Genomic DNA, 25,328 nt, shown 5'->3' with positions numbered 1-25,328 from the left:
CTTCTTTTCTAAAGTAAATTAATGACTCTTTTCTAAAAATTAATGACTGTAGTCGTAACATCGACTGTTTTGCATGTTTTATTGCTCATAAAATAATGTGTGGTTATTTTTGCTAGGCATATTTTGCATTAAAATGTAAAATATTAGCTATCGTTTTCATTGTCAACAATTTTGTAACCCGTTTGTTAGCTGGTGTATTTAAAGTGTGAATAAATTTGTAAAATATTTATTTTTGCGTTGTGAGTGATTGTAATGATACTATTCCGACGGTTTTTCTGAATTGTACCAGTTTTTGCAAACATCATAAGAAATCTTTTGAAATTGAATGTTCTTCTCCAGAAGTTGACAAAAGTTAGTAGCAGACTCCAATTTACTCTTATTACCAATGCAAAATTCACTTAACATTTTTTGTAATAACATAGAGAGGGTCCAAGTCATAATTTTGGTCACGGGGTGAAGAGATGAATCGGTAACGTTACTTTTTGGGAAATACCAAAATGATGCAGGGATCTAGTCCCTGGGGTGATACTTTGTCAAAATATAAAAACAAATAATGTCCCAAATTATAAAGAGAAAATCCAAGTTTTAGGGTGGGTGGTTGGGTGAATAGAAGAATCGGTAACGTGCTAGACTGAGAACCACAAGATGACAGGATCGAGTCCCAGAAATCCTATATTTTAAACTTTATTTTGTGAAGTAATAAAAGAGCGTTACACTCAGATAGCAATAAAGGTTTGTTCCGAAGCACCCGCGGTTCTCTGTTGCAATAGCTCAGTCGGTATGACAGCCGACTCCAAACGTATAAGGTAGAAATGAAGGGTTCACAACTCTTTGACTGGTCATTTCTTTTTATTAAATTTGAAGTTGAACAAATGCTTTTTCAACAGTTCTATCCCCAAAATCTTAATTAACTCGAACATTTAAATTCAATATTGTGTTTTTTAGCTTATATAAGACTTATTCAATCATTTGGATAAAATTGATACAGTCTTTTGAAAAACAAAGCGTCGGACAAGTATAAATCAGAATATATTTTACACAATGCGGTGGAAATAATTTTCTTTTTCCTGCAACCAATTATCATTCTACAAAACTACTTGGAAATAGATTCGGATTTCTTAACCAGACAATCAAATAATATTAAGCCATTAATGTTTGCAGTCATCCGTGTGTTCCTCGGGCTACCTATCCTCTAATTTCAATCAGAATCATTAATGGGCTTGGTGACATTAAGTGATATATACAATACGAGTCGCCGAGCTGTACGTGAAATATTACAAGTGTATTGGCGAGCCGCAGGCGAGACAATACACGAGTAATTTTCACGTACAGCTCGGCGACGAGTGTTGTATCTGGCTTAAACCACGGCCTCTGATTGGCTACTACACTAGTAGTGCAACAGACCGTGGAACGCACTCGTACATGACGTGCTTGTATGTCGAATACAGCACGATCGAGTCTTTTGTTCTACGCGTTAGCCGTGGTTTAACTTAGAAATGTCAAGTACGTGTGAAACTTCAGATTCCATGCTTATTGCTTATTGCTGAAAGAAAAGTGTGAACGCTTCTCTGGCATAAGTTGTAACGCAGCATTTTTCGTACAGTTCGTATGTGAATACACCAATTATTTCTCAGTTGAATCCAACATGTGTAGATGAATGAACCTCCAATGAACAGTTTTACTCCAGCTAGGCCATTGTTACCAGACAATTACGCGTTAGAACTGTTATCGCATCATCCCGCAGCAGATACCTCCGTAGTCCGTTGCTTGTGATGGAAGCTGAAATTCAACAGAAAAAAGTATTTAATTATAAACTTGGCAATATAATTACAGTGCCATAATATATATTTATATATGCTCTATATCATAAATATTAATAATTATCCCCAAAAACCACCGGTTGAACAGCGCACACAACAGTATACTTACACATCGATTACCCGGTGTCCGAATATTATAATTATAACCTTCCACTCCTACTACTATGAGAGGGGCCAGAGCATACTTATACTTGTGCGTCTCGATTTTGAATTCTCCACCATCGGCATGTTCTAGATTGTACTATACATGCAAGGCTCAACTCACAGTGACAATTCTGAACAAAAGAGGGCGTCCACCATCATCAATCTAAATATGTGCTAGTAAATTTCATTAGAAGCAAAATACATATAAGAAATAATTATTCACAGTCTACATTGTGTAAACTTAAGCCAGCAGTCGCAAAGAGGTATCATACGATGTGCATCACACGCCCAGGATCGATGCAATGCTTTGTGCAACGTACATGTACGAGACCCGTAGCCAGGGGGTTCTGTTTTTCTGAAAAGAGTGCCCCTTTTACCACGAAACAGTCATGTACGGAGATAAACGTTACCCAGGGGCAACATTTTTTTCCAGCAAAAAGAGGGATCTTTCGACACCCCCAACCCCCCACCCCTACCCCTCCCCCGGCTCCGGCCTGAATTTGTCTGATTAAGGACCCAGATACAAAAAGAGAGTGACGCTAGTTCATAACGGATCCCAGTCTTCAAAGGCCGAGGAAGCGGCGGTTACGGAAAAGGCCGAACCTATCCGGAGGAACAAAATGTTTAGTGTTGAGGTCACTGTGAAACACAAATGGCCACACACCAAACTGTATATGAAACATGTACTTACGTGTGTAACGTTATGGTATACTGTATGTAGCAATTTTGAGCAGGTTATGCTGAACATGTCCAAGCACTTCCCCAGTATATCCCCAGGCAACGCCTTCCCATGTCAACATAACACGTGTCACCATACATGTATATACAAGTACCTGTAGCCTCCTAAACACATGTCACCAAGCACACATCTAGTTGACCTATATCCCTGTCTGTCAACAATCAGCATCTCTATGGCAATCAGAGAGAAATGACCGTCAAGTAATATAAACTCCGCTGACAGTAATAGAAACTCCGCTGACAGAGTTTGGAGAGTGAAAACTCGTGTCGTAACAAAGGATCGCCATATTCTTGAACATGTTAAATGTTCCCGTTGTTATTAAACTCTGCAGCATAAAATCTGACACAGTGCTAATGGCGTGAAGCAGTAGACAACGCTAATTTCCACGCCTCACAAAGACACAAAATAGCCATGGATTGTGTTAGTGAAGACAAATGTAGCTTCTCTGAGTTTTATTGAGTGGAATACAGGTGCCATTTTAGATGAGGTAATTGTTTTTTTTTTTTTATTGTAATCATCTTTCTAACTTGAAGAATGCTAAAAATGAAATACTTTTTTGTGCTAATTATTTACCTCAAATTTCAAAAAAAAAATTCGGCCATAAGGTAATGTTAAAATTAGTTTGATAGTGTTTTTACTGATTTGGATCATCCAAGTTATATTGGTTACATGTAGTGTTTTTGTATTACTAAAAATGCATTATCTTGTTTTTGTAAAACATAATAAGCCACATGGCGTTTAAGCAGACCTCTTCCACGAGCAGACCAAGTGTATTTTGAAATCTGACACCGGTTTAAGACCAAACAAACAATACGAATATTACATAAAAATTTTAGTATTAATTTCACAATTCTTCTAAAAATGGCAGCCAATGGAAAATAGATATGAACTTTCTGACAAATGGACTAAAAACACAAATGATGAGATTGTTTTTATTTATTTCAGTGTTAGTTGGAGGTACTATTATACTAGTACTTCGTTAGAAGGACCCGCCTCAAAACGATTAGAAAAAAGGCTTAAATTAGATATCATATTGTAAGTTTTTCTTATATGTGATTACCCTTTGTAATTCCGAAAGTAATAGATATGTAAATATTACATATATACCCGCCTGAAATAAGGTAATTATCTCCTTTCCAATAAAAACGAACAAACAACGTTTACAATTAGCTTAACACACGGGATGCTTTGGTAACATACCGGTAAATTTAAAACATAAATACATTAAATATATTAAAGGCAACAATTTCGAATTGTATTTCAACACTTGCGTCCTGAAACACATCTGTATAAAAAAGTAAATAAATACAAATACATTCATTCAGATCTAGCGTTCATTTTCATTCCTTAGTTCTCCGATAGATGGCAGTAGAATTAGCAAAAAAGATTAACAAGTACTACAGTAACTATTTCGTAATTTAAAAATCAACGGATAAAATTAACAAATATAAAAAAGACCCACGAATCACAAAGAAAAGGTTCAACAACTTGTTGGGATAACTCCTCCCTAACGAAAAAGTCCTATAGGATCCTATAGGAAATTGGGTCAATTTTCGTAAGGGCTTCAATATGATTTTATACTAGAATCTTCACGTCTATCTCATCGGAACCTTGAAGAAGGGGTTCAGACTCTGGTAAATGGTTTGGAAGCGAAGAACTAATTCTTGTATCGTTTGAACCATTAAATGAAAACGTCAATCCATTGTCCGAATCACTTTCGGTCATTTGTAAAACGACATCGTCATTTCTAGGGCTATCGAAAGAATTATCTACATCCGGGTCACTTAGTAACTTGTCAGTTTCACATGGTTCGATTTCTTCCTCCATCTCCACAAGAACACTATTCATTCGTTTTTGTTTTCCTAGGTGATTATTTGAAATGGAGTTGGTAGAAACGCGATGGGGGTTATTCCCTTTAAAGTTCTCTTTCACAATATCCACGCTAGGAAGATGACTATGCTGCTGGGGCCCCGGCAGGGAGTTCCGTTTTTCAGACCCCTTGAAGTCCATCATCATTTCCATTGACAGATCACGTGCGTTTGACGTCGCTGGCAAACTCGTCGTCCTCCGGATAGGTTCGGCCTTTTCCGTTACCGCCGCTTCCTCGGCCATTGAGGACTCGGATCCGTTATGAACAAGCGTCACTCTCTTTTTGTATCTGGGTCCTAAATCCGACAAATGTTTTTGCATTGGTCTTTTGGGATTCCTCCCTGGGTTGCCATGGTGATTTTGAACTGTTAACCTGTCTTTAGTCTGCTTATCTTTATCGACTAAAATTGACTTGAGCTTAACCTCGCCGTTAGATGTCGCCCCGTTCCGTGTCGGGGGTGACCGCGGGGAGGGCGGGGGTGCGGGAGGGACAGGGCGCGGGCTGTTTGGAGAGGGGCATCCTCCGCATGACGGCTTTCCTTGCTGACACGTCCTGTCGCTCTCGTACATCTCTATGAGTTGGTCCAGTTTAGATTCTATATCATCAACCTAGAGAATTCAAACACAAAAGTACATGTAAATCAGTCGTGGAAGTTTTAATTTACTTTTACTAACATTTATTAGCCATAAACAATTGTTGGACCGTGTGCTATTAAAGATAGAATGTACAATTTTATATAAATGATGAAAATAAAAAACATTTTATTTATAACTGATACGAACCTGTTTGTTAAACGAAATTAAAATTTAAAAACTTGAAAAATAACGAATTAAACAGCGTTAATATATCACATACATGTAGTAACACCCAAACTCATGTGACGCCACATATGGCTTAATACTAAATTTAACGTTTCGATTTCCATATTGTATTTTATGTTAATAAATAATAATAATAAACTTTATTCAAAGAGGGTAAAACATGTTACGTGAATACATTTATTTTACACATGGCCTTGTGTAAATTATTTGATAACCAGGATCCATAATAAGTTAAGGATAAAAAGAAACACATCTTCTGAAAATTAACTATTAATTGACTTACGTTCCGGTCTTTCGTGCAACCAATAAATGGACAATTTAATACTCAATTATTACATTATCTTATATTATTCATATAGCATAGCATACCTGTCTCTCTATTTTAACAACCCTGGAGGCCAGGCTAAACTTGGATTCATAAACGTCCTTTGCCTTTGATCCCTGCTTGCCGAGTATAGTGTCTAATCTGGAAGACGTAAATTGGCCCTAATTGATATTATGGACCAGCATCATTATCTTATGACCCTTGTTTTAAAATGTGCATCACGGTGACTTTCCACAACGTCTTTGACTTTTCTGACTTTTCACATATTTAGCAAAAGACTTCCGAAATTCTGAGCTGAACCAACATCTATGTGAATGTGTCATGTTGATACCCAGTGAACACTGTCTCACCTATCACAATCGCCACCTACCTTCCCTGCAGAGTTTTGATCCTGCCCAGCATGTCGGCGTGCCCCACCGAATACTGCTCGATGACATCCTTGACGTCATACGGCCTGAGCGCCTCTTTAAACTTCCGCCTGGCGACGAAGTATTTGATTTTCCGGATAGCACGGATGGCGCGTTTGTGGACTTCTGTCAACTCGGTGATTTGTCCCGTGCTTTCTAATAAATCCTCTGAAATATGGGTATGAAATAAGAATTCAATGTCATTTCTATAAGATATTTTTCTTTTAATTCAGTCATATGGGAATGATGTTAGAATTTTAGAAAAAAGTTAAGCAAGCTCTCTCTTGGTTTTCATTCCAATAAAAGTACTTCTTTCCATTCAGCCATATGGGAATGATATTAGAATTTTAGAAAAAAAGTTTAGCAAGCTATCTCTTGGTTTTTATTTCCTGCAAAAGTACTTTTTAATTAAGCTAAGACAATTTTTCTCTCAATCTCGGTCGATACTTCGTACAGGTAATTACACTTCCCTTAGCTGCGTTTAATCTTCGCAATAATAGTGAAAGGGGAAATAACGTATCCGACGCCTGTTTATTGCATTGTCTTCAAAACATATTGTGTGCGTGTGTGCTGGGGGGGGGGGGAGGGGCGAACAGGTAAGTTCTTTCCAGTAATAATATATGAAACGACCCTAAATTCTAAATTACATTTTCCGTATTACTATAAAGCCTACACCTGTGTGACAGGAATGGTAATCCTAGGAATGGAAGTGCAGGGTCCCATATGATAAGTTAAGGTAAGGGTTAGTTGGAGTATTGGGAGTGCAGTATATGGGACGAATGTTGCCTATAAAAAGTAACTGGGAACGGGCTACGGTTCCTAGCTGACTGCCATTTCTGTCACATATGCCTTGCGACCGCTTGAAAGACGAATATTAAACCACTCTTTTGAGAGGTCGTAATCCCACTGTAACAGGGAATCAAAATAATGGTTTTAATGTGATCCCTACCGTCAGATTCTTTCCTTGTCATCGTGTTTTCTCTGCTCAGGACGTTGTCACCGACTGTCAAGCTAATGTGGCTCCTAGAAAACGAAAGACGATGAGTCTACAATAAAACACATACTGAAGAAACCCAGACGGTCCGACCTCTACGTTAACGTCCTGCCGATAGATGACACGTACGTGTGGCGGATATAGATAATTGAATTAGGGACAGATTTCTTTTTCAGTTTTACAGGGGATTAATATTTTCTTCTCTGGTGGTTGACAAACGCATGAAATATCGAATGGAAATAGTCTTAACTCTTTAACCCTCATCCACAAGGAAATGGAACCCTACGTAAACCCTGAAACCGGGCCTCAGAGGCCCGGTGTACCATGTAAATTTGACTCCCCCCAAAAAACATTCAAAAATCTAATTTAATTTGAGTTAATGACTATGATATTGTAGTATGCATAATGGAGGACACATTGGCACTTTTTGTTAGTTTGCAGGTAAAAATTTTCATGAAAAAATAAAGAAAAATTAAAGATTTGTATTTTACCACCCAAGGACTCCCCTAAGAAAAAGCTATTTACTTGACATTTGATGACAATTTCAACATCTTTTCTTTGAGGATACTTTATGAGGAATATATTGAAAGTACTTGAAAGTTAAATGGTTAAAAAATTGGGTGAAAAAAAATAATAATAAAAAAACATTAAAAAATAAGAAAAATTAAAGATTTTTATTCTCACACCCAATGACCCCCCTATGAAAAAGCTATTTATTTGATGTTTGATGACCATTCTGACATCTTTTCTTTGAGGATACTTTATGAGGAATATATTGAAAGTACTTGAAAGTTTGATGGTTAAAAAATTGGGTGAAAAAAATAATAAAAAAACACATGAAAAATAAGAAAAATTAAAGATTTGTATTCTAACACCCAATGACTCCCCTATGAAAAGGCTATCTATTTGATATTTGATGATCATTCTGACATCTTTTCTTTAAGGATACTTAATGAAGAATATATTGGAAATATTTGAAAGTTTGAATGGTAAAATACTGGGTATGCTATATAAGAAGAATTCAGTAAAAAGGCGATGGGGCCAATTTCCCGAGGAAAAAAGGTAGCATTTTGACATGGAAGTGCAAAACCTACAGGTAGTAAGATGAATACTTGTTTTAAAAATATTCACCAAAATTTTCACCACCAAACCTTCAAATAATAACAAAAAGTACATCTCTGTGCAAACTATGTAGAAAAACAATGGTATGGTGACTGAATATAAAATAGGTCCTTTTCTTTATGGGAATCCAAGTCTCATGGGTATAAAAATGAAGATTTTCATGATTTATTTTTCATTCTTTCACTCACTATTTAATCATCAAACTTTTAAATATTTCCAATATATTTTTCATAAAGTATCCTAATAGAAAAGATGTCAGAATGATCATCAAATATCAAATAAATAGCTTTTTCATAGGGGAGTTATTGGGTGATAAAATGCACATTTTTAATTTTCTATTTTTCATGTTTTTTTTTAGTTTTTTCACCCAATAGTTTACCATCAAACTTTCAAATATTTCCAATATAATCTTCATAAAGTAAATTTAAAGGAAAGATGTAGAAATGATCATCCAATATCAAATAAATAGCTTTTTCAAAGGGGAGACAATGGGCGGTTAAGTGCACATTTTTAATTTTCATATTTTTTTCATGAAAATATTCACCTGCAAACTTAAAAAAAAAAAAGCCAAAGTATCCTCCATTTTACATACTACAATATCACAGTCATATACTCAAATAAAGTAAGATTTATGAACATTTGTGGAGGGGGAATCAAATTTTCATGGGGAGTCAGATTTTCATTATGAAAATCTGACTGGGGGAGTCAGATTTTCATGTTACACCAGTCCCTTGCTCGCTTTACCTCCACCTGGGTGCATGAGTATACACTGTGTATGGAAAATGCGGAAAAACATTTTTTTTTCTCAAAATGGAAAGTTTCGCAAAGGTAGCGCAGTCTGTCAGGTATGTAATAATGATAGATTTAAACTGATATCTGCATATCAGGTGACCATGCAAGGTGATCGATTACTCATAAATAATAATTTCTCCAGGTCTTGAATCTTTCACAGGCAGATTTCATTGACCATACTGATAGTCATAGCACTCATGATATTGCTTGTGTAAAACATTTTATAGCAAAGATATTTGAGGTAACATGGACTTATTTATCCCATGTGGAAGTAAAATTATCAAGCGACCGGGCCTCAGAGGCCCGGTTTCCAGGAAATGGGACTAACTTTTGGAAAAGTTAATTTCTACATATGTTGTAAATTATTTCAAAACTAATTATTCATCCATTGATGGGGTATAAGTTGCTTGAGGATTACATGAAAGGAACAGGCTCAAAACCTCATGCTAATGAAGAGAGAGCAAAAGATACATGGGTCCGGGCCTGCGAGGCCCCTGAAAGGTGATTGAGGGTTAAATAAGAGGAACATCCCCATCCTTGAAAAGATGGAACAACGCCAACGTTGACGCTCCTTCTATTGACGAGACGGTTAGAGTTGAGGTGGAAAGTTCTGAATTTATTCAAATAAAAAATAACACTTGTTTTGTGCTAAGTTATGACGCATCATCAAAAAAATACAGCTTATGCGCTAAACATCGTTTATATGTAATTGTTAAATAAAAAGCAAAATGGCGAGCTTTATGCAGATACATGTATCTTTCAATTACTGTATAGAATAAGCGAATATAGAACGTTAATATATAGCTCAATCTAAAAAGCGAGTGCAGCAGTATATATTGATTACATTTGAGATTATATTAAGACACTGTAACTGCATGATAATAGAAGCATATTTTTTTCATTTCGTATCAACTTTTTCTCTCTATTTAAAGGATTTGCTTCATACCGTCAGAATGGCTTCAACGGAACATATTCTTCAGAAAACATGCCCAACTAACGATATATTTATCCAAATACACAAATTAAAAGCTCATTTTGTAAATTTTTGGCTTTAAAAAACGTCCTATTTGCTCGGCCTGGGAGTTAATGAGCTACGTGGTCACGTGGTCCGATGACGACAATCGAGCCACTGGAGAACAGAGCGTGCTTAGCTGTCAAACTGAGCTGCATTGTCTACCTGTAAGATGACTTCTCTGGCTTCTGATAAAAGTTTATACTCATTCAAATCTCTTACCCGAGGGGTCTAAATCTTCGTGAAGCTGTGTAAAACCATTTCCCGTCTAGTCATTTCTTTAACAAGCATTTCATTATGGTTATCCCAAGTTGTATAAAACACTGCATTTGAATGTATATGAGGTCCATGTTATTTGTGAAATTCAATTTATTTTATTAAACCGCTGACACTCCGTCTTGCATACTTTTATTAAACTGAGGTAAACAATGCCCGTTACCTTTACAAGTCCTATCTTAATCATCCATCTAACTGGAACTTCCTTTACCTCTTAATTAGAGGGTTAAATGGCATTCAATTTGTCTTGCTTGTATCGAACTCTCTATCTAAGCTTTACTCCAGTTATCTCAGGTAAAAATCTACTTGTGCGTTAGTTACAAAGCGCAGCTCCCGTAGACCTGGGGGCACTAGATAAAATCTGAACACCAGGTTTATCGAGGAGCTAGAGAAAGAAAGGAAGAATTTTTCCTGCACAACTTCATAGGAATTTAACACGGACTTGATCCAGCTTAGACCTCCAAACTAACAGGGTGACATGGGCAATTTTCACAAACAAATCATAAAACTATATTTCAGTTAACCGCCTTTAAAATAGATATACCGTTCTGGGTAAATTAAAATAGTTATTAAATCGCGAGAATATTTTTGACTTAAATGATGATTTTATTATTAATGGAAATTAAGCTACTATATGAGGTACATTTGCTGTGATTACGCTGTCCTTCATGTTTTGCGTAAGTCTACATTTTGCTGTATGTGCTTGTAATTTTTTTAAATATGTGCGTACAATTTTTGCAGGTCTGGTTACCCCCCTGTTATGTGATGAGAGTATAAATTTGGCAATTAGTTCCTTAGCTTATTTGAATAGAATTGCGGTGTAAAATTTTCAACAAGATGTTGGCGAAATAGCCCATTACTCTTTGTAGGTATTTCCCCCGTCAAAGTTTGTCTAAAATTATCTTTCAATCTTTACTCTTTCAAAGACAGTATAAAGTTACCTGACATATTTTCGTGTAAACTTAATGACAAGCCAAGTGTCTCCAGTTCATTCCGTACTCAATTTTACCCAAGCAATTTTTTTTCTTGAGTAGATCTTTATAGCACGGTGTTATAAGCTTACAAATTTGCAAAAAAAAAATTGCGTACTGACGCAGAATTTGCGTTTCAAGTTATAAAATAATCAATCTTTTAAATTATTTAATATTTCAGATGAAATAATCTTCAGAAACAAACCCTCAAAGCATAAACGAATTAGGATAACGAACCATTTTATTACAGCAGTTCCCATTTTTTCTTTAATATAACGCTCTTTTTCCTGTTTTTTCTCAACACGTTTTCTTCCACGGAAGCTTCAAGATACCCTGAGAGCAATTTATTTTATTAATGTTCGCGACCGTGTTTGAACTTAATTGTTTAAGTATTGATATTTAACGTCATTTACAAATACCAATAAAACAACCCCATGAAATAAATGAGATATATTGAAAAAATATGAAAGCCCACCAGGACGAGTTTCATACCTGTTATTACCTGGCTTGGGAATTGCAGCGGTGCATAATTAACATGTTTTATTGTTAACGAGCTCTTGGTCAACTACAATGAATTTAAAAATGCATCAGCAATTAGTAAGCTTGCCAACTGATGACAGTATCTTAAAGACTATCAGCTTTTGATATGATCTAAATCACCTGAGGTGACCGAGATCGCGAGGATCGCAACTATTGTCACCGAAGTTAGTAAGTTAGTCACGGAAGACCGTCACAGATATAGAAAGATAGTCAAGGAGTGCTGCAATTTTGGTGAATCCCACAGCAACACACTGAGGCATAAAGAAAATTGCTCAACTCCGTTCAACACAACTTTCCAAAATTATTCTGTCTGTTTGCACCATGCAGCTCAGTTGAGTCTCATAGACCTTTATCCCAATTGTCGTCACAGTACCGCGTGACCCAGATCTGTTGCTTCATTTATGCATATTGAGGTGAGGTTTACTAAAACGCTTTTTTACTACTAATAGCTTGTTTTTATAATTTTTAAATGGCGGGGATCGATAAAAACATACCTCTTGTGTATAGATTGAGTGTTGAATCTTCAAAATTCGAGAAATGGATTTTTATATGACCATTGTCCTTTAATGGAGCACACAGTATACTGCGGATGGCGGAAAGTTGTGGAAAATTCTGAGGAGAAGCACACAATAATAAAGCAAATGCATTACGAAAGTAAGGGCGCAACTTATGTGCAGACTTATCATATTTTTTATATCATTTGTTTGGCATTATATGCCTTTGTATTTTGCATTTTCTTTCATGTCTCTTTTACCGTTTTAATGTGGTGGTCACATGGGAGTCACAAAGACTCTCCTCAAATTGCAGCAACGTTTCTTTGGCATCGCATGTCAGATGATGTAAAAAAATACATAGCTAGGTGCCATAGATGTCAAATGCAAAATCCAAAAGCTAAGAACACCTCCCCTCCTCTCCACCCAGTACCAGTGTCTAATTGTATATATAAGCCATGAAGCAAGGTAGTTACCCCTTTTTAATAATTACACATTAAAAATATGTAAAAAATGTTTAATAAAAATTATAGAATGGTTATCCATCAATTATTGTATATAACAGGCCAAAATTTAATGCACCCACAATGCCTTTTTCCCTTAACACAGATACTACTTTATTTTTATGTTATTATAAAATATCTATTACAGATTGGAATTGACCTTGTGGCAATAAAAGAATCGTACAATAGAAACAAGTACTTCTGTTCAGTGTTGTGCTATTTGGCAAAACATGCTTCGGCAAAACCCCTTAGGAGCAAATGAGCCACTGAATTGGCTTCATACCTCCTTGAGCTCATGATGATGTAAGTGTTTTATTCTATAGTGCTAAAACGTATTTTGCCTATGAACCATTATTAATGTATCTCGTCATTATTAAATAACACAGTGAGATAACACATTTAATGTTATCTTACATTTTATTTCGTAATGCTTTTAATTACCTGATTTAGATTTGGATTACCGAGTGTGATCATCTCTGACCAGGGGCTGGAATTCAACAACCCCCTTATTGATGAGATTTGTAAAACAACTAAAACAAGAAGGCAAGTAACCTTCCCATATCAACCACAGTCAAACGCCTTAACTGGTGAGTCGATCTGCCTCATTCCAACTAAATAGACGATATTTTTATTATTTAATCAATTTTGAAATTTCCCTATTAGTACCAGTTCGAATTTTAACGCAAATACATAGTAAAAGTAACATATTTTTTTCAAATTCGCCTTTTTATTTACACCTTTACAGTGTTTTATTTTTTTTTCTTAGTAAATTTGTCTTTATTGCTCTTCAAACACAGAGAGATTCAACCAAACCATTTAAAATAGTATGGCAAAGTCATACGACGACCCAAAAAGGTGGGACGAGACCCTAGAGGGCTGTGTATTTGCCTACAACACAGCAATACAAGAATCCACCTAGATGAGTCCCTATTTCTTGAGGTTTGGAGTGTATGCATTTTATTCACAGTAAATTGAAATATATACTGTTATAAATCAATAAAAGAACAATTTAGATATTCGCTTTTATCATAAGTTGCAGTTGTAAAAAATCATAAAGTTTTATAGTTTTATTTCTATGTGCATTAACTGATAGATCAAGAGTGCTTTTTTTCATTCTACGCATTGCTGACAATATGACAGATCAAATGCCAACAACAAATTTAATAATAACAACTGCCAATGCACTTCATTTCATTATTGATCATCAGCTGTCATTTCTTGTCTCGGATATCGTTCTTTTATATGAAAAAATGCATTATTTGATTAAACAAAGGTCTTAGCTGTGTTTTGTTTCTTTTCTTTCTGCGCAGGGTCAGGCTGGCAGAAATGCATTACAGACTTTCTTTGACAACGAACTGTAAACGTATTTTAGAAATAAATGAAAGTATCGCCTGGAATATATACTGTGGATGCATTGGTTTCAAACATTAGAACCGAGTTAAAGTGATAAATGTAATGCTTTTTGAACTGGTTATTTTGTTATGAAGAAAAAGTAAACACCTTGCCGCGACACCTTAAGTATAGCTACTGACATATGAAAACAGTTAAAGGTTGCAAAAAGAGGGCCTCGAATGCTGGTAGCTTAACCCCACGTGATCAGGTATATCAAGGCTGTTAATTAAGATAACTTACGGTACTTAGTGCGAGAAAAATAGAACCAACAACAAAGCAAAACGGCATAAAGAATCTTAACAATCTTTACCATGGTTTTATAGAATGGGCGTAGTACTGCAGAATTGTTTAATATGTTTGCGGACGAGTCACATATTAACCAGCTTAGTTAAATTGTACATTTGTGAACCAGGAAGGTTAAACCCGTTGTTCTTTATGTAAACAAGGACAACAATGTGCATTGTTACTTAACCTTCGGAACGACCCAATTCAGCGTTTTAATTGGAGACAAAATATCGAACAAACACTATTTACGTATGACCTGCAAAATGCGTGTGGCTGCAACGTGACAAGTATAAAGAAGGGGTAGCTACCATAAGCGTACTAGGAGAATGATAAATAATTTTTTCTTTAAAACTTTTTTGTCTTTAGAAATGCGAAATAATCCCTTTTCTTCAAACAAAGATTGTTTTATGATAATGACGGTTGGTAGAATGTCCCGATTAGAAAAAAAATTTACCCCATAACGGGAGGAGCTCTCCTGTCTGTGAGTGGTCCTCTAGCGAATCATAAATAAACTAGAAGGATACTTTAATCTTTATTGCTTCAAATAAATTATCCGTTTACGGCCTTATGTAGTTACCTGAACGATAAACGCATTATACAGTGCCTGCTTAGCTGCAGACGCTTGCGCTCTGAACCGCAATTTTGAGCTGTAAACTGTTGACGTTTAACTAAAAGAAAAAGGTGGGTGACATTATAACTATAGTTATTTATTTATTTATTTATTTATTTATTTATTTATTTATTTATTTTATTGTTCTTTGTGGTATTCTAATTTTTCTTGGATTATTTCTTTTTAACAAATATACGTTTGAATGGCAAAATTGTCATTCAAAGGACTTGGTGCTCGACATGATTGTCATTTAAATTATATGCAATCTTTACAGGATTCTCCAGCCAAAATGAACTTTCCTAAAAAGCAATCTCCTCTTACTCACTCGTCATTTCTCAAGCCATCTCTGCACTTGAATTGGATATTTTATTCTATTTTAATTAAGTCACTTATATAACCGATAATTCATTTAGGACGCCATGTCTTCACGTTTATTTCGGAATGCACCATTGGCGTCAGTTTTATATGAGGGGTTGTATAGATTTGAAGGTTTAAATTTGGGAAAAAGTAGCTTCTAGAATATATGGACATAGAAAATAGAACTTCGGGGGGGGAGAGGGTTAAAAAAAGGTACAGAGTACCTATAATCATTATATCATTTTTAACTTACTCACTAAGTTATATGTATTTAGATGAATAGTAGGAGGCTTCCTCAGTGCAAAAATGCTATGTATAGAATAATATCTTTAATAGACCCCAAGAGGCACGGTGCCCAAAGGTGGATGTACAGCACAGAAAAAAGGAAAATACGTGTACATGTTTTTTAGACTACCCCTAACTTTGAGTCCTTGTCCGCTCGAGATGGTAATGTCTTTATTTCTGGCATACCTGCAGTACCGTACAGCCCACGGGGATATAACACTTAACTGCTAAGTTTCTTTCCTCATAATGGTTGCAACTAGCAGTGACCTTGTGTTAAAAAGGCCTGTGTACCTGATTCCCTTTATGTTAACTACAATACTTGTCAATGAGGTACCGACAAAAATTAATATAATAAAATAAAACTAATAATAAAAGCACTGAGAGGACACAGAACAACTTCAAGACAAATAATTAACTGATTACTTATGTGGTTAATTAATTAATTAAGGATCAGCACCAAAATCTTATTATTTTAAGTTAGCCCAGCCCCGACATGAAAATTAATCAAAATCTATTTTTGATATTTAAACTGGTAATGAACAAGCTAACAATCAAACAAATAGAGGTGTAACATAACAACCCTGTTGATGTTCTTTGGCAACCTTGACGAGGAAAAAACATTTAGTCTATCTTTGAAAATTTAGGTATACTTTCTGTCGAGGTAATTTTCTGTGGAGAGCGATCCAGCATAGCGCTTTCTGGGAAATTTTCTCGGTCAGAGCCGGTGTGACACGTCCGAGATTGTGTTGAAACTAGGCTTCAAAATATATGTTAAACCCTAGGTACAGTAGATATGCAAAGTCCGGTTCCCATTGATTTGTACTACATAGCCTTCCCTCCTCTCCTCCATTCAACCTCTACATATCTAATAGGATTATAAGAACTCGTTAGTTATAAATCTTTTTTGTCAATAGTTTACATTTTGATATCATTGTTAAATGACTTATTGCATCGCAGCGCTTCCCATACGTTTTGGCACGCGTACTTACATCGTACATATATAGTACGTATAGGTGAAAAAGTGGGGAAACATACCTGTACATACACGGTATGTGCTGTATCTGGGGGGCAACGAAGTTGTTACGAATAAGCAAACTTCTTTAGTCTTTTTCACATCTATTTTATTTGCTTGTCATTGAAATTGTCACGTAGAAACTGAAATGAACAAAATACATCAAATTAAGAAATTATCCTTAAATTATGTTACAATTACAACTTATAAAGTTCTTATTAACTGTTTAAATTACTAAATGATTCATAAAGTCTTACCTCATTGCGGGAATTAGTGACTTTTAATGATCAGAACATAACTATGATAAGCGCGTGCTCTAGTAAAAAAAGTAAAACGCTATCTCCACCGATGTGCATAACAGCTAAGACGGGCCAAACCGTAACATGGCTCCCCTAAATTGTGAAAGCAATTTACACAATATACACTGTTTACCTTATCATTACGTATAAAAAATATTTGCTCGGAAATTATTAAGAATTACCGTACCTTAAACACTTTTAAGGAACATCAAAACTTACTGTTAATTACCGTATTAAAACATAAAATACTTTGCAATCTCATAAACACAAATAGCCCAACATGTAACTGTCTTTAGAAAACAAAGTGTTCATTAAATCTACACAAATTGTAGCATAGAATCGTAACAAACTGACATTATTGTCACAGTTAACAGTTATTTTGACTCCTCGACGGGGTCTTCTCCGGTCAATAAAAGAATCAACTTGTGCACTGGTCTCTCATATGTAGAGTCCCTAACTTTCAACTTGACCTTACGCACATATCCATCTGCACTTTGAAAGGTTTCTGCTATGCGACCAAGTGGCCACTGATTTCTTGGTGCACTGTCATCTATCATGAGAACAATATCTCCAACTTGTATATCTCTACATTGTTTGATCCACTTTTTTCTCTCTTGTAATGTAGGAAGAAATTCCTTTCTCCACCTGTTCCAAAATTCATTGGCTAGATATTGAACATGTCGCCATCTTCGATGAAGGTATGTGTCTTTCCTTATGAAATTCCCAGTTGGTGGCATCACGACCTTAGTTTTCAGGGTCAGGAGCTGATTTGGAGACAAAGGCATTGGAGAATCTGGTGACTGTGTATCAATGTAAGTCAAAGGTCTACTGTTAACTATGGCTTCTGCCTCAGTTAACAATGTGGACAAGGAATCATCATCTAAACGGTCACTGTGAGCTGTGAGAAGTCCTGATAAAGCATTTCTGGCTGATCTGATCATCCTTTCCCACACGCCTCCCATATGTGAAGCATGAGGAACATTCATTTCAAACTGAATCCAGTCACAATGGTCTTTCAGAAGTTCTCTCCTGATCTTGTCCTGATCCATATCCATAAAGGCAGTTTCTTGCTCTCCCTTAACTCCAATGAAATTGGTTCCACGGTCTGCTCTGAGTAGACGTACTGGTCCACGCCTGCATACAAAGCGTCTGTAGCAGTTAATGAAAGAATCTGTGCTGAGTGAATATGCAACTTCTATATGAATAGCACGTGATGCTAAACATGTAAACATAGCACCATATCTCTTCATCTGCTTTCTTCCCTCCTTCACATAGAATGGTCCAAAGAAATCTACTGCACTGTAGGTGAATGGAGGTGCTGGTTCCAGTCTGTCAGCTGGAAGATCTGACATTTTCTGACTCTGTGAGTTTGCTCGTAGCTTACGACAGGTCACACATTTCCATATATATGATCCAATCTTGGCACGGCCAGAAATTATCCAATAACCACTAGCTCGGACTTCGTTAAGAGTAATGCCACTTCCCGAATGTCCGCATCGTGTATGATAGTGGTCAATTATGAGATTTGTAACGTGATGATGCTTAGGCAGAATCACTGGGTGTGTAAGCTCTCTGGGTAGATTTGCTCTCTTTATACGACCACCTACTCTGAGTAGTCCATCTTCACATAAAAATGGGTCTAGGCGGTAAAGTGAACTGGTTTTCTTGATTTGTTCGTTGCGATATCTTGCCTGTTTTCTCTCTGTGTGTTCACTGTTATCTTCTCTGTTAATTGCTTTCAGTATTGCAATTTCCTTCTCAAATGTAGCAATCTGTGTTGACTTGAGAATGATCTTTTCTGCCACTTGTATTTCTTGAACATTCAACGGTTCATTGCTGGTCTCAACTGTGTTCTGCTGTGTAGATTTCCTGTTCTTAGCTTGTTTCAGCTTCTGTATGAATCGTAAACACCACGTAACAACTCGTGTTGCTCTGTTCCAGGAAGAAAACCTTTTCAATACATCAGACAAGTGATCGTGGTTGGTTTCTACTTTAGTAGCAAATACATTGACTTCAGATTTGCGTACTTCTGGGTCATCTGGTGCTAGTCTGAATTGGGTATTAGTGGTAGATGGTGGTTCATCAATGAGCAGGAAGTCTGGCCCATTCCACCACTGTTTATTCTGTAGTAGCTCTGTCACACCTGTTCCCCTGGAGGCTATATCAGCTGGGTTGTCACTGGACTTAACATGCCTCCATTGCGATGGCTGACTGACTTCTCTAATTTGTTGTATTCTATTAGCTACAAAGACATGAAATCTCTTAGCATCATTATTGACATACCCTAGAACAACCTTGCTGTCAGTCCAATACACATGGGTGATGTCCTCATACTCTAACTCCTTGGCAAGAAAGGTCCCCACCTTTATAGACATCACTGCTGCTGACAACTCTAGACGTGGGACTGTCACTGGTTTAGAGGGAGCTACCTTGGACTTGCCCATAACTAATGTGGTTGCTATTCTTCCTGTGTTGCTTTTAAGTCTCAAGTAACTACACTGACCTAGGCCTTCTACACTGGCATCTGAGAAGTGATGAAGTTCTGCAGTAGTCACTTCACCAAAATCATTTGGCTTATAGCACCGTGGTATATTCAACTTGGTTAAGTTCAGCAAATCTGAGCGCCATCTTTCCCATCTGCATCTAATACTCTCTGGCACTTGATCATCCCACTCTGCACCGTCTCTGCATAGCTCTTGGAGAATTTTCTTACCGGCAAGGATGAATGGTGAGACAAGGCCTAAAGGGTCAAATATGGAACTTACAGTGGAGAGAATTCCCCTTCTTGTTAATGGCTTATCATTGATCTGGACCTTAAACTGAAAACTGTCCGCTTCTACACACCACTGTACTCCTAAAGCTGGGCATATTGGCAATGTGTCTCTGTTAAGGTCAATGTTTCTCATTTCTTTGGCTCTCTCTGACATTGGGATTGTATTCATCACTTCACGGTTGTTTGATACTAGCTTGTGAAGTCTTAGGTTACCTTTGTTCAGCAGCTCTCTTGTTTCTCTAACAAGACGTATAGCTTCTTCACTTGTCTCGATGCTCTTGAGTCCATCGTCTACATAGAAGTCATTCTTAAGAAAGGCAATGATGTCTGGTGAATACTCATCTTGGTAGTCCTCTGCTAGTTTCCTCAGTCCATACAATGCGCATGCTGGTGAACTTATCGCTCCAAATATATGAGACGTCATTCTGTATGTGATGGGATTACTACGGAGGTCACCGTCTTTCCACCATAGGAACTGTAAAAACTTTCTATCCTCTTCTTTCACTTTAAACCTGTGAAACATGTTATCCATGTCACCCATGATTGCTACTGGCTGCTCTCTAAACCTCAATAAAACACCTATGAGCGAGTTATTCTGATCAGGTCCTTTCAACAGGCAGTCGTTTAGCGCAACATTTTCATGTTTTGCACTGGCATCAAACACCACTCGTAATTTCTCACGTTTCTTGGGGTGATATACACCATGATGTGGTAAGTACCAACCTCCATCTTCATGAGGTGATTCTTCTGCATAGCATTTATCTATGAGGTCCTGCATAAAACTGTTATAGTGTTCATAATACTTCGGGTTGTGGATTAGCCTTTTCTTTAGCTGCTCTAGCCTGATCTCAGCTGCTGGTTTGTTGTTTGGCAATGCTGGATGTCCATCTTTAAATGGTAGTGGCATCTCGTAAAAACCCTCATTGAAATGTATGCCCTCCTCCATAATCTTCATGAACTTCTGGTCTTGAAGGCTTAGCCTTTCATCTTTCCGTTGGTCGAAACCTTGGTCAAAGAGACTGCAAACCTCAGCGGGGCTGATCTCTGTCACTTGTGTTCTAAAGGCAAAGGCATGTGTTGCAAAGCTCTTGTTCTCATCTATGGGTCTTGATTTGTCCACTGGCCCTACTATACCCCAACCTAGGTTACATCTGTATGCATATGGCTCCTCTCCTCTACCATGTACGTATTCCAGACCTCTAATGGCTTTCATGCAGTTTAATCCCAACAGCAGTCCTACCTCTATGTCTGGGCGATAAGGAGTAATCTTATCAGCAATTGAGTGCAAGTGTGGCCATTTCTTAGCAGTTTCTGGTCTGGGTATCTGCGATCGCTTAACTGGAATGGAGTCTCTGGAGTATGTATCTGGGAGCTCAATCAATGTCTCTTGGTTAAGACCTCTCACAACAAGTCCTCCAACTTTCCTGCTCGGGACGGTTTTTTCTCCAAGTATGGTTGAAAGTCTGATGTCTACATGCTTCCCTTTACATTCGAGTTCACTGAGGGTCGAGGACTTTACAAAGCAGGCATCTGACTGCTCGTCTAGCACTGCATATACCACTGAATAAATGTCTGGATTATCCTCGTGGTGTACTACAACTGGCACTATCATGGAATGCACATTCTCAGAACTGTGGGTGGTATTGCATACAGCTGCTCCCACTACTTTACTAGTGTAATTGTCATCATGTAGAATTGTTGGATGATAAGAGTTACATTTTTGGCATTTCATTTTACTTCTGCATTCATGTTTTCTGTGACCATATGCAAGGCACCCAAAACATAACCCATTATTCTTTATAATGCCGATTCTTTCACCCATTGTCTTTTCTTGCATTTCTGGGCATTGGTGAAGTTTATGTTGTTCCTTGCATAATATACACTTGTGAACGTGTCTTTCGTTGCTGGATGCAGAGGTACTAGACAGTACTGTTTGTGCTGGAACTCTTCTCCTTGGTGCTGGTATAGGTCTCTCTGGTGGCGGTGGAACCTTTCCAAAAATGGGGTCAGCCAATTTTCGTGCTTCTTTCTGCACAAAATCGACGAAAACCTGAAAGGTTATCTTCTGTCCCCTTTCCTTCCTTTCATATACTATGCTTCTCCATTTATCATGCAATTTGAGCGGCAGCTTGGTCATTAGCCTCTTAAGGTTATCGGGATACTCGAGGACTGGAATGGCATCTATTTCTTTTACTGCATATTCACATTCCCTTAAAAATATGCCGTATTTGTCTAATGCGACATAATCATCATGCTTTATCACTGGCCACTGTAAGGCACGGTTTATATACGATGTCGCAATCTGTTCTTGGTCCCCATACCTTCTCTCAAATTCCTTCCATGTGGCCTTGAAACCAATGGATGCATCTAAGTGAGCGAATCCTAGCGTAATTTCATGAGGCTCACCTCTGGTGTATTGCAGTAGATAGTTCAGTTTTTCATCGTCAGAGTCGCATGTTTCTATGATTCTACTTTTGAACTGTCTCTTAAACAGCACATATTTGATCGGGTCACCTTCAAATACTTGAATCTGAATTCTTGGTTTACTGAGTTCCTTTGCTATCGTAGTTTGCTCACACAAAGTGAGTGGGGCACAAGATGTTAGTGCATTTTTGGGCGTAGATGTCTTTTTTATATTTGACTTTGTGAAATTAAAATGCTTTTCCAACTCACACATGGTTTGGTCTATATCCGACTCTACCCTTTTCAGTTCTGCTTGCAGCAGTAACATTTCCGCTTGTGTTGCCATCTTTTCTAAATACTATGCTGATCGTCTTTCACTAAATCGTCGCTCAGTTTCTATTATCTTTCACTAAATCGTCGCTGAGTTTCTACTGTTACGAATAAGCAAACTTCTTTAGTCTTTTTCACATCTATTTTATTTGCTTGTCATTGAAATTGTCACGTAGAAACTGAAATGAACAAAATACATCAAATTAAGAAATTATCCTTAAATTATGTTACAATTACAACTTATAAAGTTCTTATTAACTGTTTAAATTACTAAATGATTCATAAAGTCTTACCTCATTGCGGGAATTAGTGACTTTTAATGATCAGAACATAACTATGATAAGCGCGTGCTCTAGTAAAAAAAGTAAAACGCTATCTCCACCGATGTGCATAACAGCTAAGACGGGCCAAACCGTAACAGAAGTACTCTTTTTATTGCACTGTTTGCTTTATGATGACTGAAGAAGTTGTATTTGTGATAAGTCGAGTCACTGGGCTCGAATTATGAAATATTGTACGACAAAATAAAATATGGGATTATGATTTTAAACGCTTGGAAGTTGGCCTAATACTTAATTTGGCACATGATGTTGGAAAACAAGGCATCCATAAGTAATGGGTTGACCATTATTTTTTATTTGGATGACAGTTGATCTTTTATATCTAAATTCATTGCTATTTCTTTATGAACTTTAACCTAGCTCTCGTCCGTGAGAAATATGATGTATGGTGACAAAAAGGTCCATGAGACCGGAGTTATACTTCTTTTCTTCATATATCTACATGTACCATATACAGTGTACGTACTTCTACTGTCTTCTACGTGTATTATCACATCATAGACTAAAAATTGACTTATACTTTTAATGATTTCAGGTGTTGTACAAGACCTAAAGAATACCCAACATGGATGGAAATGCAGACAGTCTAATTCCTGATAAAGGTATTGTTTTGTTTGGAAACGATTTAAACTTAATCGCACGTGTGTGAAGGACAATGATACAGAGGTATCACCTACATGTACATCTCCGTGGTAACTATTAACTTTGATATTTGATTTTTTCACAAAGAGTATACAAATAGCCCCTAGACATGTTAATTACGTAATTAAAAACATACTTAGTATTCTGTATCTACCAGTACAATTTTTCCTGACGATTCATGTGTTACGTGCACGCGACAGATGACATTAAGGGAAAATTCCGTTATAAACATGATAATATGGAATACAATAAACAAAAATATGACAACCTTTTGTATGTGATCGAAGGGCATAATAAGGCGTTTTTTTTTCTTGGAACAAACAAACGTGGCAGCGATCTATGGTATTTTATTTACATGAGTAAGAGAATTCAAATAAATTATATTACGTATGAGTAAGAGAGACTCACCTTCCTGTCCAGGTGTCGTGTATGGGACATGATAGTCCCGTATGCTTGTTAAAATTGCAGATAGTGAGCGTGTATATGGTGTGTTACATATTCTATTCTTTATTTTATTATATTTAATTAATGAAGGTTACAATATTGCAAATGCATTCTGCTTCTAAGATATTATATCCATTTGCCTCACTCAATGGACAAAGAAAAAAATACAAATTTATAAATCTCATTACCACAAAGAATTTTCTTTCACTGCAGCTACAGATGATCTATGTAATTAGATGCACTAATCAAACGTATAGATCTTAGAAAAGGTATGTTTTTCAATGCATTTTCTCATATTTTAATTTTATATTTTATAAAATGTATTCTGCTTCTGGTGCACTGTTTGTCTTGGTAATGGATTAACAAAGTTGGTACTGGTGCATATCGGTAGGCGTATTTATGTTCCGGGGGGGGGGGTTTCGAAAATATATTTTTTCCATGGTTTCACCCTCCCCTTTCTGCTACCAGTAGAGAGGAATGAATTCAAGAAAGCTGGCCTTCGATTATTTTATCCCGTTTCCTACAGCCCCTTAAAACCACACACACATAAAGTTAGGCTAGTAAATGGGCCAGTCGATCATGATGATCTGACCTAAAGATACCATAATGGTAAATATACGTTAAGTAGGAAAGCAACATACATGTGGGCCTGCCGCATACACATGTAGTTGTCCCAGTGACGGCAGGCTCCACGCTCAGCGAGACTGCAGCAAACCAATACTTGACGTTAATTATTTCACTTTTCTCTAAATTTTGCCTTAGTAGAGTGATATTGTCAATTTCTCTCAATGTCAATTTTTAGCGAAAATAGTTTGCTGTCTGATATTTGGTTTTGTTACACTGTTTGATTACATTAGGGGAATTATAGACGTTTCTTCTGTTACCGTGTACCCATGTATAGCAACATTTTGCAAGGTAGGTCGCGTTTCTATAAATATGTAAATGAGCTTGCTATTACTTCAGCTTTGCACAGTGGCAGTGGCAGTAGCCAATGAGGTTTATACGAGGCGTGGTTATTGCTAGTTGAAAACAATGTGGACAATTAATGACCCTTCACAATGACTTGAATCTTTTAACACTATATAACTGTTGGGATATTTCAGTTTCATAGATCATTTATTATTGCATTACTCGATGTGCCAACGATCAATTTTGCTCACAACAACATTCAGCTTCGGACAGACATTGGTATTCGAGATCTTTCCCAGATGATAGCTGAGGTGCTCCGAATGGCCCTCGATGGTCTCCAGTCGAAACAGCGACCTTTTTTCCCCACCGTACACTTCACATAATATTCTAACGAAACTCTTGGCCCATTTTGCTTGTGT

The 25,328-nt window shown here is 36.9% G+C and overlaps 2 protein-coding genes and 1 pseudogene across 2 annotated transcripts; 1 reads left to right on the top strand and 2 right to left on the bottom strand.

Annotated features, from left to right (window-relative positions):
• Positions 1-3,624: 3,624 nt before the first annotated feature.
• LOC147760195 (uncharacterized) lies at positions 3,625-7,226 on the bottom strand. The gene is made up of 4 exons (XM_086993985.1): positions 7,076-7,226; positions 6,090-6,294; positions 5,764-5,860; positions 3,625-5,181 (listed from the first exon to the last, which is right to left on the bottom strand). The coding sequence occupies exons 1-4, from the start codon at positions 7,095-7,097 to the stop codon at positions 4,279-4,281; spliced, it is 1,227 nt and encodes a 408-aa protein (XP_086850111.1). The 5' UTR covers positions 7,098-7,226; the 3' UTR covers positions 3,625-4,278.
• A 10,215-nt stretch (positions 7,227-17,441) lies between these two features.
• Positions 17,442-22,987, bottom strand: LOC147760194 (uncharacterized). Its single transcript, XM_086994087.1, has 2 exons — positions 22,867-22,987; positions 17,442-22,752 (listed from the first exon to the last, which is right to left on the bottom strand). Exon 2 carries the CDS (start codon positions 22,587-22,589, stop codon positions 17,442-17,444), a length of 5,148 nt encoding a protein of 1,715 aa, XP_086850213.1. The 5' UTR covers positions 22,590-22,752; positions 22,867-22,987.
• A 1,974-nt stretch (positions 22,988-24,961) lies between these two features.
• Positions 24,962-25,111, top strand: LOC147760193 (U4 spliceosomal RNA; annotated as a pseudogene).
• Positions 25,112-25,328: the final 217 nt, after the last annotated feature.

This window comes from Lingula anatina, chromosome 8, assembly GCF_051362555.1.
Source record: "Lingula anatina isolate TDL-2025a chromosome 8, LinAna3.0, whole genome shotgun sequence".
Taxonomy (NCBI): domain Eukaryota; kingdom Metazoa; phylum Brachiopoda; class Lingulata; order Lingulida; family Lingulidae; genus Lingula; species Lingula anatina.
This window is presented reverse-complemented; position numbering and strand designations above follow the sequence as displayed.

Bases quoted from the DNA above. Each gene is read 5' to 3' on its own strand.
- LOC147760195 (XM_086993985.1), bottom strand. From the start codon at position 7,097: ATGACAAGGAAAGAATCTGACG. The intron at 6,295-7,075 runs GTAGGGATCACA...CCCATATTTCAG, and splicing joins GACAAGGAAAGAATCTGACG to AGGATTTATTAGAAAGCACG. The intron at 5,861-6,089 runs GTAGGTGGCGAT...TACGTCTTCCAG, and splicing joins ATCAAAACTCTGCAGGGAAG to ATTAGACACTATACTCGGCA.
- LOC147760194 (XM_086994087.1), bottom strand. From the start codon at position 22,589: ATGGCAACACAAGCGGAAATGTTACTGCTGCAAGCAGAACTGAAAAGG.